The sequence below is a fragment of the Orcinus orca genome, chromosome 14 (assembly GCF_937001465.1).
Source record: "Orcinus orca chromosome 14, mOrcOrc1.1, whole genome shotgun sequence".
Lineage (NCBI taxonomy): Eukaryota > Metazoa > Chordata > Mammalia > Artiodactyla > Delphinidae > Orcinus > Orcinus orca.
This window is the reverse complement of record NC_064572.1, coordinates 52,698,999-52,717,048: the sequence shown is the minus strand read 5'-3', so window position 1 is coordinate 52,717,048 and position 18,050 is coordinate 52,698,999. Positions and strand designations below refer to the sequence as shown.

General features: G+C 35.5%; 1 protein-coding gene across 1 annotated transcript in view; it reads left to right on the top strand.

Annotated features, from left to right (window-relative positions):
* The window catches only part of ATAD1 (ATPase family AAA domain containing 1), a 55,135-nt gene extending 37,816 nt beyond the window's left edge, over window positions 1-17,319 (top strand). Inside the window, exons 7-10 of the mRNA XM_004279367.4 lie at window positions 2,366-2,455; window positions 5,491-5,541; window positions 13,704-13,837; window positions 15,620-17,319. Coding sequence (XP_004279415.2) covers window positions 2,366-2,455; window positions 5,491-5,541; window positions 13,704-13,837; window positions 15,620-15,740 — 396 coding nt within the window. The 3' untranslated portion in view covers window positions 15,741-17,319. The remainder of the gene's footprint in view (window positions 1-2,365; window positions 2,456-5,490; window positions 5,542-13,703; window positions 13,838-15,619) is intronic.
* The last annotated feature ends 731 nt before the right edge of the window (window positions 17,320-18,050 follow it).

The window sequence follows — 18,050 nt, the reverse complement described above, 5'->3', positions numbered from 1 at the left end:
ATTTTTAGAACCATTATTCTTTATTATACTAATAGTATTTACTGTTCTATTATGACATACTTTTGAGGAAGAAAATAAAGATGTTGCTTTTAACTTTTTTGTGTGTTGAGGGGGTTAAAATGGCTGTTACTAATTTGAATAATAGTTTTAGACATCTTCTTTAATAGGAACCAGTTAGCTTTCCTCTAAAATTGTCTATTCTGTGACTATGGATGGAGCCCAGTACCCCAGCCTACTTTCTTTGTTTCCTTGCAACAGAGGAAACAAAAATAGTTGAGTGGCCCAATTAAACCTGTCACTACTGCTGGAAATCCAAGTTAGTCGATGATATATTCTTCATCTTGAGAGACTTGAGACATAAAAGCTAACATTATTTTTAGGGTATTCATTGACATAGTTCAGCTTTTGAGGCATATATTTAGATCTGATTGTTTTAAATGTGAAATGGTAAAAAGTTTATCTTAATATTTTGTTTTAAAGATTTTTAGAAGTCTTACCTAATACCTAAAAGGTACATTAATTTTGCTGCATAAATACTAAAAAATTACTGTTGCTTCCCATTTTTAATTTTAGCTTATTTGCACTAAATGAGTTAATATATGTGTAAAGGTTATCTTTTTTGCCCCTTAAAATCACTCCTTAAAATTTACTTCTTTAAGTGATGTCAGTCACTCTTGCTTTGCTTTTTCATCGTGAATATCTGTTATCACCCCAAATAAATTCATTAGGCCATGTTGTGCTAGATTTATCTGGATCCTAAGTTTTAGTGTTTCATGTTTCATAATGGGTTTTTGTTTTGTTTCAGGCTGTTTACCTAGAATGTTTCTCAAAGTACAGCCCCTTTTTCAGTTTTTTTCAGGTGCTGACTCAACCACAGTGCTTTTTGTGATTCTCTACAACATAATATGATCAGTCTTCAACAAGCTTCCATATCACTTTGAACTCTTTTATTATCTAATGAATACTCTATTTCAAAATATACTATATTCATCCTTTATCTTATACAATTAATTCATTTGATCACTTTTAAAGACTTTGTTTTACATTAGGTAGAAGTTTTCCTTATTAATTCTATAGAGTTGTAGAAAGTCAGTAAAGAAAAACAGGTAAGAGCATTAATATTTTGACTTTAGGATCACTTGACCCAAATACAAAATTGCATTATATTATGGAACTATTTCTCAAATTTGTATGTATATTTTTTCCCTCTAGGTGGCAACCTCTCACAGTTAATTGAAAGTAATTTGGCAGTTGAGTAATGTTAAATATAAAGAGTAGAAGTAGAATATAAGGAACTTCCCTGGCAGTCCAGTGGTTAAGATGCTGCACTCCCAATGCAGGGGGCACGGGTTCGATCCCTGGTCTGGGAACTAAGATCCCACATGCTGCATAGCATAGCCTAAAAAAAAAAAAAAAGTAGAATATAAGAGTTAGTGTATTTTTCAACATGTTGTTCTGGAGTTAGATTTCAGATTATTTCAGAAATCTAAGACCTCTTAGGCTGAAATAAAAGTTTTCCTTAGAATACCAATAAATTTCATTTTGGATAACAGATGTGTGCTTATATATTATACAGAAATATCAACAATAATGGTAATATTGAAGCCGTTCAGAAATTAAATAGTTTTGTATATCTTTGTCTTTATTTGTGTTGATTTTTCGTCTCTACGTTCTTTATAAATAAGTGGCATAGACCCAGAGGCTGGCGGGGCCGCCAGCAATTTTTTTTCTTTTTTTTTTTTTTAATATTCTACCCAACATTTTGATGTTTGCTTTTATTCTGTTGCCCTTGTTTAAAATTGGATTGCTTGAGGTTTTATTAGCACTGAAAAGATGTCACCTGCAGTGCTGATAGTGCCATGAAATGATGATGTGAAATTCAGAGGAAAAAATAGATGATATCTATTTCTGTTACCAGAATCCTCAGATTCTGGTAGGGGAAATGATTCTCTCCTTAATATTATTAAAGGACTTGAAGTAGTCACCTCATATATACTCCCAAGCTGTAACATAAATAGCTTTAAGTTGTTCAACATGTAGCCACTGAGTAGCCATATTTCGCAAAATACAATAGTTTTAAAAAAATTTTTATGATTCCTCAGTAACTGAATAATGTATTATTTTAGTTACTAGAAGTCTGGCGAACGCATCAGGCTTACCAGCTTTGCTATCATTTGATGTATTTAGGATTAACTCTGATTTATATCTATAAATATTTGAGTAATACTGGATTACAATCAGATTTCCTATAGAAGATTTAGTTTAAACCCCACTTAATTTTCTATATCTTCTAAACCCTAGTAATAACAACCTGAAAGGAGTATTACTGGTATATTTAATACCTTTGTTTTCTTTATATATTTAGGTCATAGTGATGGGAGCTACTAATCGTCCTCAGGATCTTGACTCAGCTATAATGAGAAGAATGCCTACGAGATTTCATATCAACCAGCCTGTAGGTGGATTTGATTGATATTATGAACAGTTAAATATTTGCTTTTTTACATGTATTTATCTGTGATTTCACAAAGGGAATGATTAAAAAATAAGACTTATTATTTATGACAGGCAGGGAAGGAATAGGGCAAGAATCCCCCTAATTACTTTTGTCCTTTCCACTCCTTTTCTTGCTTTTTAAATTTTTCTTTCCTAAGATCAATGTTATTTGCTTCTCTTCAAAATATCTCATTACCTCAAGTTTGTCTAGACACTTCAGTGATTTTCTTTAGAATGCAGCAAAGTTATCTATGGAAGATACATAAGAAAATGTAAATTATAGTTTTGGTTTAGGATAGGATGAAATTAGGGTTTTAGGGTTAAAGAACCATTCTGAAGGCCTGACAGGAAGAACACCTGGTATTTATTTGATTAATTATTGGCAGTGCTTTCCTGTGGCAGGATTAATGATTAACTAGTAGCTATGATATTACACTTTAACATAAGAATGCAAATGTGAGGGTGGTGTTGAACTGGTAGTAAGTATCTTCTTCTAGCATTCTTTTTTGCTACTTAAAAGTACCCTCAAGTAGAGGATTAAAACTTGATACTTTTTTGCACAAAATCCCTAAATCCTGAATTTTATCTGCTTTTAGATTAAAGGAGAAAAAAACAAACAGGGTTAGTAATAGACTGTATGCACCATACAATCAGCATGTCACGTATATTGCTATGTAGAAGAACTTACACTGTCACTTCTTTCAAAATTAAAATCTCTGGCCTAAAAATATTTGCCCCATTTTATATTCTTCAGCTTAACAGTTTGTAGCTGTAAACATGGTTTCCTGAAATTGGTGGCTGTGGCCTCTGCACAGTTACTCTGGCTGGCTCTTTGCTGCAGCTGCAGCCTCTGATTCCTCTGAGGGTATACATTTACTTAGGCAGTCTGTTAGAAAATCTACCTGATGGTTCGGTGCAGAGATTTTTTAATGTGATATAGGAGACTAGAAAATGTACTTAGTATGACTAATATTTATTGAGCATTAATATGTGTCAGACACCTGCCAGGCTCTGGTGAATAGAATGTGGCCCCGTCCTAAAAGAACTCTGTATTGCAGGGGAGCCGGACACAAAAATAAATAATGTAAAATGGGGACTTCCTGGCGGTCCAGTGGTTAAGACTCCATGCTTCCATTGCAGGGGGCGTGGGTTCGATCCCTGGTTGGGGAACTAAGATATCCTGCGTGGCACGTGGCCAAAAAAAAAAAAAAAGTGTACTTTACAAAAGTATGCTTAAAGAACTGTGAGGACCTGAGATGATGATGAAAACATAATTCTGTCCGAGGAGTTAGTGAAACCTACAGAATCGAGCTGGACCTTGAAGGATGAAAGATGGTAGCAATTTGACAGTCAAGTGAAGCAGAGAAATGCTTTTCTACCAGAATAAAGAAAGGCAAGGAGGTGTGGAAGCACATATTTAATGGTGACTTCTCGGGATAGTTCACTTAGGGGGCATCAAGGAAAGTAGGTGGGGATGAGGCTGGAAAGGCTGACTGCTGAAGGGTTAGATAAACTTTGTATGCTTCACACAAAATATTTGATCTTATTTTGTTACCAAGACATCAGAATATTTTTAGAGATAATCAGTTTACCTCAGTGGTTCTGAAGGTAAAGATTATATTGATAGAATCTCTGCTTATAGTCTAAGAGCAAACAAAGGGTTTTGATGTACAGTAGAATAGAACATAGGGTACAGCAGCATGGAAAGTAGCCTTTACTAAAGTTGCAAGTTTAATATATTTTTGTATGAGTTCCAGATAGGTTGTAAAAGATTTTTTCAAATTTGTCATAAATTTGCATACCTGTAATGTAGAAACTGGGATTTTTATAATCCTCCTCTTCATTCTGTTTTTAGTGAACACACAGACGCAGTTTATAGGATAATTTTTTTTCTTACTGTTTAACTATGATAACAGAGTGTATGGGGCTTCCCTGGTGGCGCAGTGGTTGAGAGTCCGCCTGCCGATGCAGGGGATACAGGTTCATGCCCCGGTCTGGGAAGATCCCACATGCTGCGGAGTGGCTGGGCCCGTGAGCCATGGCCGCTGAGCCTGCGCGTCCGGAGCCTGTGCTCCGCAACGGGAGAGGCCACAACAGTGAGAGGCCCGCATACCGAAAAAAAAAACAAAAAAACAAAAACAAAGTGTTTTAACCTTACCTTACCTTTAACCTTACCTTAAAACTTCTTTCCAAGTTAAATGCTTATTAACAAAAAGTACCTGCTGGTGATTGCCTAACATACCAAATTAACCTTCATACTTAACACATTTGAATTATAGAAACAGCAGTTTGGTTTTGTTTTTCAGGTCATTTAATTTGGTACTCATTGTAACCGGCTCTGTTTTCTTCAGTGGTTGTGGGAATAGGGATGAGTTCAGCCATAATAATCTTTAAAAGCATTCATATTTACTGTATATGTAAGGTATTCTATAAAAGCTTCTATTCTCTAGTAATATGAAGCATCGCTGCAGGGGGAGTATACAAGCATATAAACTAATATGCTATTAACACTAAATAAAATTCACTAATATAAATTAGTGAACATGGAAGTTACATGCTAAATGGAAGAACCAAGCAGTTATTATTGCCATCTCTTCCAGTTACTGATAAAAAATTTTATGGCAGCAGTGAGTTTTCAGAAGTTTCCTAAATTACGAAAAGGAGATTTGCAGAGCTGTAGAGGAAAGACATTGGTAGTCATAGGAATTCATTTACTCACTCAAGAAACATTTAAGGGCATGTTATTTTCCAGATATGGTACTAGGCACTGGGGATTCAGAATAAGAAGATACAGTTCAGTAAGACAACCACAAATGATTAATCTAGAGTCTAGAATCTAGACCTTGCTTTAGTCAAAAGTTTCCATGACCTGTCAGAGTTTCTGTCATTTCTTATAGGTATTGTCAGGTAGTTTACAAGGAAAGGAAGAAATATTAGGAAAATTAGTTGATCCTTTTTTTAAAAAATGCTAACTGGAAATTATCCTGCTTTTAGGCTCTAAAACAAAGAGAAGCAATCCTGAAACTCATCTTGAAAAATGAAAATGTAAGTAGAAAATTACATTTTTTCCCCATCCTATAAATATAAAAATATTTATGTTCATAAAATCATTTTAGACAGAAATGAAAAAGGAACCTGGGAATAATGTAGCTTTCAACTTGTAAATTACTATAAACTCTTGGCTACTCATACAACTCAATTATTATGGCATATTTGAACTAATTAAAGGTAATTTGCTTTTTAAAAAGCCATGTGTTTTCATATCTACAGATTAAAATCCTCTTTGATATTTTTCAGACTGGTTTCCTGTTATATAAGATACATTTGTTTTTGCAGAGAAGTATGGGGAGGTTTTGGGTTTTATTTAATTGCAATATTTTTTGAAGTTGGAATTTAGAATTAAGAAGGTACGATAATCAAAATCTTCAATCGTTTGTATTTTAAAAATAGGTGGTATAGTCACGTTTCAGAAATTAAAATATATATATTAAATGGTATACAGGGAAAAGTCTCATATCTCCCTTATATTTCTTCTGTATCTTTTCAGGTAGTGTTATTCCTATACAAGCAAATTAGAATGTAACGTTACTCCTCTCCCCTTTTCTACATAAGCCATATTAATAAACCATATCCAGTGTTCTCTGTTGCTCTTTTCTCTTATTTTTGAGATTCCATATTAGCATATGGTTTCCTCGTTCTGTTCTCTCTCTCTCTTTTTTCTTTTCTTTTGCACTGCATAGGATTCCATTATATGGATATATCATAATTTATTTAATCAGTGCCACATTGAAGGACATTTGGGTTGATTCCAGTCTTTCACTACTATAAAAATGCTGCATTGAATAACCTTGTACATACGTCATTTCACACTTGTGCCAGGAATATTGGTAGGGTGAATTTTCCAGAAGAAAAATTGCTAGATCAAAGGGTATGATATTTATAATTTTGGTAGTAGTTGCCAAATTCTTCATGCCAATTTACTCTTTTTTTAAAAAAATTTATTTTATTTTTATTTTTGGCTGCGTGAGTCTTCGTTGCTGCGCACAGGCTTTCTCTAGTTGCGGCAAGTGGGGGCTACTCTTCGTTGCGGTGCATGGGTTTCTCTTTGCAGTGGCTTCTCTTGTTGCGGAGCACGGGCTCTAGGTGCGCGGGCTTCAGTAGTTGTGGCACGCAGGCTCAGTAGTGGCTCGCAGGCTCTAGAGCGCAGGGTCAACAGTTGAGCCACACAGGCATGTGGGATCTTCCTGGACCAGGGATTGAACCCTACATTGGCAGGTGGATTCTTAACCACTGCACCACCAGGGAAGTTCCCCAGTTTACTCTTATATCAGCAATGTTAGAGTGCCTGTTGCCCTATAGCCTTGCCAACAGAATGTTATGAAACTTTGTGCCAACATGATAGGTAGAAAATGGTATCTCGTTATAGTTTTAATTTACATTGAGGGATGAAATGAGCAGTATATGTTTAAGAGCCTCTAGAATGTGTGTGTGTGTGTGTGTGTGTGTGTGTGTGTGTGTGTGTGTGTGAAATACCTGTTCATATTCTCTGCCTATTTTTCTATTAGAATGGTTTTTTTTCTTGTAGATTTGTAGGAACTCTAATGTATTAGGGAGATTTGCCCTTTGTTTATATGATTTGAAAATATTTTTTCCTAGGTTGTCTTGATTTTACTGGACTTTTCCCCCCTTTATGGCTTCTAAGTTTTGATCTAAATTAAAAGTCCTTTTCCACTGCCATGTTTGTAAAGGAAGTTTCCATATTCTCCAGCTCTTGCTACTTGTTTTTCCAAAACTCTGTAACCAAGTATATTTTAATAACATGGTATTCCTCACTATCATAAATTTCATATGTAAACTCACTATTTGAACTTGCTATCTAAATTAAGAAACCAAATAGCTTCCCGTAGTGAGACATATTTATATTTCAGTGGTTTTCATGCTTCCTTGAATCACCATCATCCCATGGCTAATTCTGCTTCATCCATATCCTATCTACTTCCTTACCTCCCATGTTTTCCCATCATTTCTCATCTGTAAATATTTTAGTTATAGCTCTAAAAGGAAGGATTCTTTTCTTTATTTAACCTAACCTCATTACCATTGTTATACTTAAGCAAAAAATGACATAAATTTGTTACTATCATTGAATTTCTAGTCTCTTCAAATTCATAGTTGTCTCCTAAACGTCTTTTTTTTTTAAACCATGTTTTTGTTTGACTCAGGATCCATATAAAGTTTGTAATTTTCAATTATTTTAGATTTTAAATCTCTTTTAATCTATAGACGATAGCGTCTCCCTTCATGTCTCTCGTCCTTTCCCTCTTCCCCTTTCAATTTATTTGTTGAAAAAACGTTAGGTTTGTCCAAATTTTTCCATAGTCTGAATTTTGCTGATTATACAAGGAGCAGTAATTCCTCTAAAATTGGTAGTTGGATCAAGAGACTGGATGAGATTAGGTTCAGTTGGAGAGAGGACTACTTCTTGGGTAGAATTATATTCTTTCATTAGGAGATACATAATATCTGGATGTCCATTATGGTTTTATGGTTTACGTTTAAATCTTTGCTATAATTGGTATTTATCCAGATGTATGATGTGTGCTATGAATTGAATTTTGCTTTTGTTTTTCCAAATGGATACCCAGTTGTCCAACACCATTTTTTGGAATAGTCCATCCTTTCCTCATTAGAGAAGCCACCTTTATCATATACTAAATTCTCGTGTGTACTGGCTATGTTTCTGGACTTTGAATTCAGGTCATTGGTCTTTTCTGTGTTTATTCACCAGCACCACACTCTTTTTTTTTTTTTCTTTTTTTGGCTGCGTTGGGTCTTCGTTGCGGCGAGCGGGGGCTACTCTTCGTTGTGGTGTGCAGGCTTCTCTTTGCAGTGGCTTCTCTTGTTGTGGAGCACGGGCTCTAGGTGCTCAGGCTTCAGTAGTTGTGGCACGTGGACTCAGTAGTCATGGCTTGTGGGCTCTAGAGCGCAGGCTCAGTAGTTGTGGCTCATGGGCTTAGTTGCTCCGCGGCATGTGGGATCTTCCTGGACCAGGGCACAAACCCGTGACCCCTGCATTGGCAGGTGGATTCTTAACCACTGCGCCACCAAGGAAGTCCCCACCACACTCTTAATTATTAAGGTCTTGTAAGTTTTAATATCAGGTAGGGCTAGACACCTCTTGGTGTCCCCCAGCCCACAGTTTCTTGGTATGCTATTTTTTCTGTATGAATTTTAAATTAATTTGTCTTATTCAAGAAAAAAAACAAACAATAGTGTTTTTGGTGGATCATAATTTAAGAGAATTAAGATATTTTTGATGTTGACTCTTTCTCCAGAAACATTTATGTCTTTCTGGTTGTTCAAGTCTTGTATCTTTCAGTGGTGTTCTGTTCATTTATTTCTTTACAATATATCAAAATAACATATATGCTATTTGCTAAAGTTTAAAGTGTCTAACAAATTACAGAGATTAGATCATTGGTTACTAACCATTTTGGGGATCATAGAGCCCTTTAATAAAGAGATAAAGCTATGTCATCATTCCTTTAAAAACTGCGTATATACTTGAAATGTTTTGTATAGTTTCAGGGAAATTCCTAAAACCTTTCATATATTCTGGGTAAGAACTCCTGTCCTCCATGAATGAGAAATCAACAAATTACATTTTGCCTTTTAACTGAATATTTGTTTACTGCTTTCAAGAAGACATTGTGTAGTTGTAGTACTGTTTAGATAAAACAGGCTCCATTGGTCAACCTTTCATAAGGATAGGCATTGATGAACAGAGAAGAAAACAAAGGGGATTAAATGAGTTCACAAGATCTTCTGAATTAGAATGGCTATGATGTGGCTAGAAGTTTAACAGGCATTACAAGGTAGTTGTGAACAATTTTGTGGAGACTTCAGGTTAACTAATACAGTTATTTAAAAAAATTTTTAATGAAGTGTGGCTGGAAGTTAACATTTTTGAACCCCATATATGTGGTCCAGTGTAAATATAGGTGATATAGGTCATTGATATATAGATGATGAATGTAAATTATGAGATGTAAGCTCTTTGTCTCATATGATAGCCATACTTTACACAGGCCATTAAATTTTAGCATTTAAATTTAAGACACTACTCATTATGCCTAATTTAAACTTTGATTTTAGTGTTCTGCTTTTTTTAACAGTAGTATCTTTGGAAATTCTTTTAGAATTACATTTGTCATTAGTACAGACAATTTTTAGCAATCTGTTTCTTATTTATGAAAGTACAAAGAATTAGTGTCTAATCGGTTTTATGATGCAGAATATGAGTACTCTCTGGATAATTGCTGACATGGGAATGTCTCATTTCCTACTAGCTGGTATTTATATGCTGGAGGCATATTGTTACTTCAGTGGAATATGAAAGAAATTAATGTAATTTTGTTAAAAGATGCCTCAAATCAGTAGCACACATTTATTTAATAAGATGAGTATTATCATGCGTATACATTCCTGAGCAGAATTAGAGTTTTTGATGCAAACAGATGGCTAGACTTTTATATTTTGAGTTTTTTCTTCTCTGAAGAAAAGAATGAAGCTTTTGGGCTTCCCTGGTGATGCAGTGGTTGAGGGTCCGCCTGCCGATGCAGGGGACACGAGTTTGTGCCCCGGTCCGGGAAGATCCCACATGCCGCGGAGCGGCTGGGCCCGTGAGCCATGGCCACTGAGCCTGCGCGTCCGGAGCCTGTGCTCCGCAACGGGAGAGGCCACAGCAGTGAGAGGCCCGCGTACCGCAAAAAAAAAAAAAAAAAAAAAAAGAATGAAGCTTTTGAAATGATACTGTTTTTCAGTCTTTCACAATTCTTTATTGATAGATCCTTAACAAAACCCACTCATTTAAAAAAGATAGTATACTGGTTTGGGCTTAACGTTTTAAGTATGAAAGAATTAGAACTAATAACATTTATACCTAATACAAGTATCATGTCTGACACTGCAGTAAGGATAGTTTTTGTTCCCTATACAGACTAACCTGAATTTATATATTTTCTGTAACAGCGGGAGTAGTTAACAAGCATGGGTTTAGGAGACAGACCTGAGGATCCCATTCTGGCTTGACCATTTCCTACTGTGTGACCTTGAGCAAATATTGTTAGCATCTCTGTGCCTCATTTTCTCACTTGGAAATCGGAGATAATGCCAACAATCTCATAGAGTCAGTTTGAGAATTTAAATTAAATAATATATGTAAAATGCTTTGATTATCATGCAGTGTACAGTCAATGGCAGATATAGTGAATAACCGCACACAAATAAGTACTATTCTTTCAAGCTATTTTGGACGTTCATTAATTTATTCCTATTTTGCTCCCAGTACTCAAAACCTTTTTTTAACTTGGGAATTGCCTTCATACTTGCCTAATAAAAATAATTCTCATTACTTCACTGTTTATATCTAGAGCCATTATCTTAAAATAAAAAGGGCTGCTTTTAGAGTGCTTGCTGTATGCCAAGCATTGTGGTAAGATACACATCGTTTTATTTAATCCTCAATTCATCTAAGCAGTACATATTAGTACTCTTTTACACGTCTCTGGATACTGAAATCCAGAGAAGTTATATGAGTTACCCAGGTTTACATAGCAAAGTAGTGATGGAGCCTTTCTCTTAACCATTATGGAATGCTATCTCTGCTTACTAATCTTTCTCCCCCAATGACTGGAATTTTCTATTTATTCTTTTCTTATACTTGTTTTGTTCATCTTTGTGACTTTATCACCCTGTCATGCACAAGATTTGTGAGTGATTAGAACATAGTGTGGCCCAGCAAAGGAGAAGGCAAAGGATAGGGTGGAGGCGTTGATTTTTTGAGGGAGGAGGACTAATTTTTAACATCTCGGAGAATAATTTGGAAGGTCTTTTATTTTAGACATACACACAAATAACTTTAAACCTAGCACCTGGATTTAAAAGGTGATCTTAATATATATATATTTTTTGCGGTACACGGGCCTCTCACTGTTGTGGCCTCTCCCATTGCGGAGCACAGGCTCCGGACACGCAGGCTCAGCGGCCATGGCTCACGGGCCCAGCCGCTCTGCGGCATGTGGGATCTTCCCGGGCTGGGGCACGAACCCGTGTCCCCTGCATCGGCAGGCGGACTCTCAACCACTGCACCACCAGGGAAGCCTGATCTTAATATATTTTGCTTCATGTCGACCCCTCCCCCGCTCCCTCACCCCACACCATCATTGGTATCCTGCTGTGGAGAACTCTCAGCACTATCCTGAAGTTCGTTGTGTGTATCAGTTCCATAAATGTGTGTGGATAGATACATAATACAGGTACAGGTGTAGGTTATTTTTTCTCTTTCACTGTTACAAACTATAGAGAAAGTGAGTTTCTGAGGCACACAAAAAAGTTTACAAAGAGAATAGAAAAGTCTGACTGTAATCAGACTTAAGGCTTCTTGAAGTATGACAAGATACAGTGAACAAAGTGCAAGAACACGTCACAGGGAAAACATTTGCAACCCTATAACCAACAAAGGACTGATACCAGATTATACAGAACGCCTGTAATCAGTTGGTCAGCTTTTATGTTTGTACATTAGATCACAGATTCTAACTCTAACTAGCCCTAGGAACTTATCGTCTTATATCCCCAGTATTGTTGTTACAAATCTCCCAGTATTGTTGTGGGTTTGTCCATTTGTTATATTTTTCTGGTGAATTATTTTTTATCATTATGTAATGATTTCTGTTTGTGTTTGTGGTGATTACTGATAAATTTGCATTTGTTCTTTTTTATTTTAGTGCTTTCCATGTATTATGCTTTTTTTTCCCTCCCTGGACTCCCCCCACCCACCCCCTGCCCACACCTTCCCCTTTCCCCCTCCAGTTCCCCTACCTCCCCACCCATCCTTCGTTCTTTAGTGTTGCTCTTGTGTTCTTCATTCCTTTTTCCCTCTTCCTCTAGTCATTTGGAAGTTACACATTCTCTTTTAGTGCTACTTAGTTCTTTACCCCAAATTAAATGATTATTATTACTGTTTTTATATATTAAAGCTTAGATTTATCTATATGTAGTTTACCATTTTCCTTGCCTGTTCCACACCTACCTTCTGGGTGCAGTTTTCTTTTTATCAAAGAATATGTGATTTCTCTTTATTTAATCTCCACATTTAGGACTGAGAACACTGTCATGTGAGGTCACAGTTGCAGAGTTAACAGTAGATCCCATGTTGTCTTACCTCCAAGTCTCTTGTCCTTGTGTAGAGTTACACCGGGGTCTTCCATAAAGACAAATGGGAATTTAGTAACAAATGAAGATGGCATTTCCAGTCAACTTGGGGAAAATAAATGTTAAGACAAACGGTTAGCTATATGGGGGAAAAATACAGCTGGATCTTTACTGCATTGTGTTCAAACCCTGGCTCTGGCAATGGTGTGACCTTGGGCAACTTATTTAACCTCTGCAGGTTTTACTATTTTCTGTAAATGAAAATGAGAATACTTCCCTGTCAGAATTAAATGAGAATACTCCATGAAAAGTACTTAATACAGCAAATGTTATATAAGAATCATTTAATACATGGTAGTTACTATAATTAATTTTTTTCTTTCTCATTTTCTCTTCTTAAGCTACATATCAGCTTTTAACTATCCCAAGTCTGTTATGTACCCAGGACGATCACTTAATTGGCTTGACTGTATAAGCTTAGGTTGGGGAGCAAAACCATAGGTGCTGAATTAGTGTTGAGGTAGTAGAATATCAAAGCAGTACAGTTAAAATGAGGGTTAGAATATTTTAGTAGAATATGATTTTTGTAATATCATAATATTACAAAAATCAGGTCTCAGGACTTAATGATCCAGGCTATTTGCCAAGTATGTTGACTATATTATAAAGAAGTGTCAAAGTGGGACCTTCCTAAGAGGCACCAAAGTTAATCCAGCAATATTCGAATGCCTATTCTTCCCCATCACTCTGTGATATATCTAGTAAGACTTATTTATGTTTTGGTCATAATGACAATTACTGAAAATTAGATTTCAAATTTTAAGCTTTTATGGTTAAAAAAAGAAAACTTCTAGAGACTGAAAATACTATCTATTGATTCTCCTCCCATGCTGTTCCAATATGCTTAACTTTCTTTAATTCTAAGAGTGTTTGGATATATCTTTTGCAGTATATTTTACATTTTTTTAAAGCATATTTTATATTTGTTTAAGGTGGATAGGCATGTGGACCTGCTGGAAGTTGCCCAGGAAACTGATGGGTTTTCAGGAAGTGACCTAAAGGAGATGTGTCGAGATGCTGCCCTCCTCTGTGTCAGGGAATATGTTAATTCTACATCAGAAGAAAGGTATGTGTATTTAGAGTTGATCTCTTAATATTTGTCAAACCCTTTTAGAGCTTTTGGGATAGTTCCTTTTATTTTGCTTTATAATACCAACTCTGCTTATGGAATAAAAAGGTAAATTGGAATTTAAAATTCCCCTAATGTTATTTATTGCCTTTTTTCTGAAGGAGAATTCTGGAAATGAATTTGCAAGGGAGGGTGGTTTTGGGAAGCATCTGAAATGAAGAGCAAGAAGTAAAAGCTGAATTTCTACTGGATATCCATGAGCTGGGTTACAGAAAGCTGACAAACTTAAGCTTACCCATCTCTACCAGGAAAACAGCTGCTCTGGTATCCCTGGATTGCTTTTGTATTTTAAATTTCTACATTATGGAAATGAGTGCCTTGTCTTCCAGAAATTTCACATTTATGGGGACGTTGCTGTGGACTAGACTTCAACTTGTTAATAATGTATTTACTAAAAAAGTCATTTGTCACTACAGCAAACTTGACAGCAGTTTCAAAGTATCTTGAGCTTGAGAAACCAGTCTTGTACCAGTTGTGTTAGTGAACTGGAATATGGAATAATGCAGCTCTGATGAACAAAAGTCCTGTGTTTCCCATAAGGCCACTTGCCCTGAACCAGTATAACCCTGCATTTCTAAGCCCCTGTTCAAAATATCAACCTTCTAACATGACTCTTAGCAAACCAGTGTACTTTGGGGGCTTGTGTCGAATGAATTCTGTACCTGTACAGAATTGCCCCATTGTTTCTTAGTCTCCCTTCTTCATCTCCTGAGGCTTTCATTTCAAGTGACCTGGATTTGCCTGTCTTACTCATGTGTTTAATTACATTGTATTGCCTAGCAAGCTTTGCCCAAAAAGGTTTCTCTTGGTATAGAAAGGTTTGCATGAAAGCTACCCTGTTAACTTGGAGCTGTGCCTGCACTGGTTCTGGGCCTATCTTTAGTGTACCCTTGGGCCCCTTCGTGGAGAGGGTCACTCCATTTATTTGTTGCCAGATTAATCCAGCTACTCTAGCACTAAAATTGGGAATACTTTTGACCTCTGTAGCCAAGAATCTCTCTTCTGAAAATTTTTATTCTTGTATATGTTAAGAGGAGAAAAAAAAACCCTATGAATAAATTTTACTTAAATAAATTATTTTAATGAAAATTCTGTTTTTCTGCTGTCCTTAAAACCCTGAAAATGTTATATTTCAATGCAAAAAGTCTGGGTAATGGACTTAGGTTATCATAACTTTTTCCCTGAATTATTTTTCCTGAGTGTCTGTAAGTTACAAAGGAGACATTATATATTGGATCATATTTTTCTCCTTATTGAAGTGGGGAGGACTTAGAGTAGCTGGTTTTTATTAGTAGGAATGAATTTTATTTTGTTTATCAAAAGCTAAACACATGCATGATAAGACTGCTACTTTTTAATTCCAGTTTTAATGGGAAAGCTTTTGAATCCTTGATTAGAATTATAATCCATTCAGATCAACTTTCACACCTTTATATTCTTAGTGTGAAGTATTTGATTTTAGTTACCAAGCTATAATGTTTATAGCCAGCCATTTTAGCTTCCTACCTCTTGCTGGTAAGTGCTTTTTAAAAATCTCTTAAGACATTTATATGCATAGATTAATTCCTTGGAAGAATTCACGTGAAGCTGTAAATTGTGGTTGTCTTTGGGGTCTTGGATGGGTAAGAGACTTCATTTTTTAGTCTTGGTAAAATATTTTAGGGAGATGTATTCTAAAATTATTTGAATATTTGGTGGGTTTTTTTTTTTGCATTTTAGCCATGATGAAGATGAAATTCGACCTGTGCAACAACAGGACCTGCATCGGGCAATTGAAAAGATGAAGAAATCAAAGGATGCAGCATTTCAGAATGTTTTAACTCATGTTTGTTTAGATTGAGAGTAAAGATAATTTGTACAGTTCAATGTGATCCAGTTTGGTGTGCCCTCTTACCATTAGTGGAAATAGAACAGAAGGAGGAGTGTTCTTTAAACAGTGAGGGAGTTATATGTTCATGACACTGGTTTTATACTCTGAATTCTAAGTTATTGAGATATAGTTGTTATATAAATGGTATTACTACTTGTGGAAAATCATGAGGAGGAACAATTTAATTAGCCTGAGTGTGGGTGCTTGTGTTTGACCTCTTTAGCCATATGTTACAGCCTTATAGCATCTAAGCTGGTCTTAAAGTAACAAATGATTTACTGAGTCATTAGTGAGAATTGGGGACATGGCTAAGTACTGGTTTCTAGATATGTGAGTGTGTGTGTGTGTGTGTGTGTGTGTGCGTGCGCGTGCGTGCATGTGTGTATATTAAATGTATATATTCACACATTTTATATTGACATTCTGTAAATAGGTTTGAATACAGAAACTTTTTTTTACTCCAACTACTGAATCAAAAAGTACCAAATAGCATATCACAAAACTAAGGTTAATGGTTGTGTCTAAAAGGTACAGTGATTCAGCCATTTCTAGTTGTCACTTGTTTCAGTTGTTGTTTGTGTTTTTTTGTGTTTCTGAGGTGTTTCTGTGCAGTTGAATAGTTGGAGTTGCCGCATCAGAGACTTAGATGTGGCTCAGTTATGGTTGTCAGGGTAGTGAGACAAAAGACTTGCTCAGTGATCAGCACTGAGTGCTTGTCAGCACTTGGGTGATCAGAACTGACTTCATCTCCTTCTGCAAGCACACTGAGTAGAGACATTTTTTTAACTGATACATGTGAAGGTGGACTGAAAGCCTTTCAAAAGAATGGCTTTGAAAAAACCTCAGTGCCATTCAGTACATGTATGTGACTTTCCTTTCTTCATTTAATGTAACAGTTCTGTTGTAACCATGGTTTATTAGTAGTATTTTAAAATTATATGTTCTTTAATTATGGTCACATATAATTTGGTCATCAAAAATGAAATGATAGTTTAAAACAACTAGCTGTTACTAAATGTGCTAAAAATACCCATTTTGTAATTTAAATTTTTTTTCTTCGCATATTATAAATTATGCCCTACTTAGTACAGATATGCACAGCAGAATCCCCATATTGTATCTGTAGTCATTTGATGCTGTGTGCACAAAATATGACACTTTTTTGGTCCAAAATTTCATTTACCAGAATTCTGTTATAGGCACTTAAACACACAGCATGAGGAAAATGGCACAATATGATCTTGAGGTGCCTTCTGAATTTTTGTTTTTATTGTATTTCTTTGAAAATTCTCAATCTTAATTCATGAGCTACTGGATTAATTTCTTTGATATTAAGTCTCTCACTAGAACCCATTGGATAGTTTGTTCTTCATTTGTTCTTTGAATGGTGGGTGGGGTAGAGATTCAAGTTTTGAAAAATTGTGAAGATGATTGAAAAATTGAATGCAAAACATAAGATACCAAAAATAAAATATTTCATCTCCATTTTTAATAACTATATTATACTATTATTTTATAAATATGTAATAAAGAGGTCCCTCTTAATTGAGTTTTCTCTACTTACTCCTTTGTCTTCTTCAGTTATGTAAAATTTTCTGGGGTTGTTTTGGTTTATAAAACTTGCCCTTGGACTGTTTTCATCTTGCTGTGTAACTTTTATAGCATACATTCTAGTATATAACCATTATTTTGTTTTAGCATGAACTTCAGTAGTCATTTAATTTTAATCTGATGGTATACTGATCAAAAATAGGAGTGACATATCTCTCTTCATGTCCTTTCTTTTTATCTTCTTTTAAATTCAGAATATCCAATAGTAGTAGTTAAATTTATCATAGTTTGAATCATCAAATGAAGTTAGAGAAATAAACGAAAGCCAACAACACATGACTCATCTAGGCATCTTAATATCTTAAAGTAATTGAGGAAACTTTATGATTTTAAGGAACATTTAGTGTTATATATCCTTTGCTGTAGACATGTTTGATGTAAGCTTTTGGCATGCATTGGATTCTAGGTTCTAAGGTATTTCATTTTGGCTAACAGTTAAAAGTACTGGATCTAGAGTTAGACTGCCTGAGTTTAAATCCAGGCTCCCTATTAATTAACTGTGTATACGTGGACTAGACACGTAACTTAATGAGACTCAGTTCCTCATTTATATAATGGAGTGACAGTGGCACTCATCTTATAGGGTGTGTAATGAGATGATGTATGTAAGGCACGTAGCATAGTGCCTTCCATAGTACTGTTCAGATGTTTACTATCACATTATTTTAT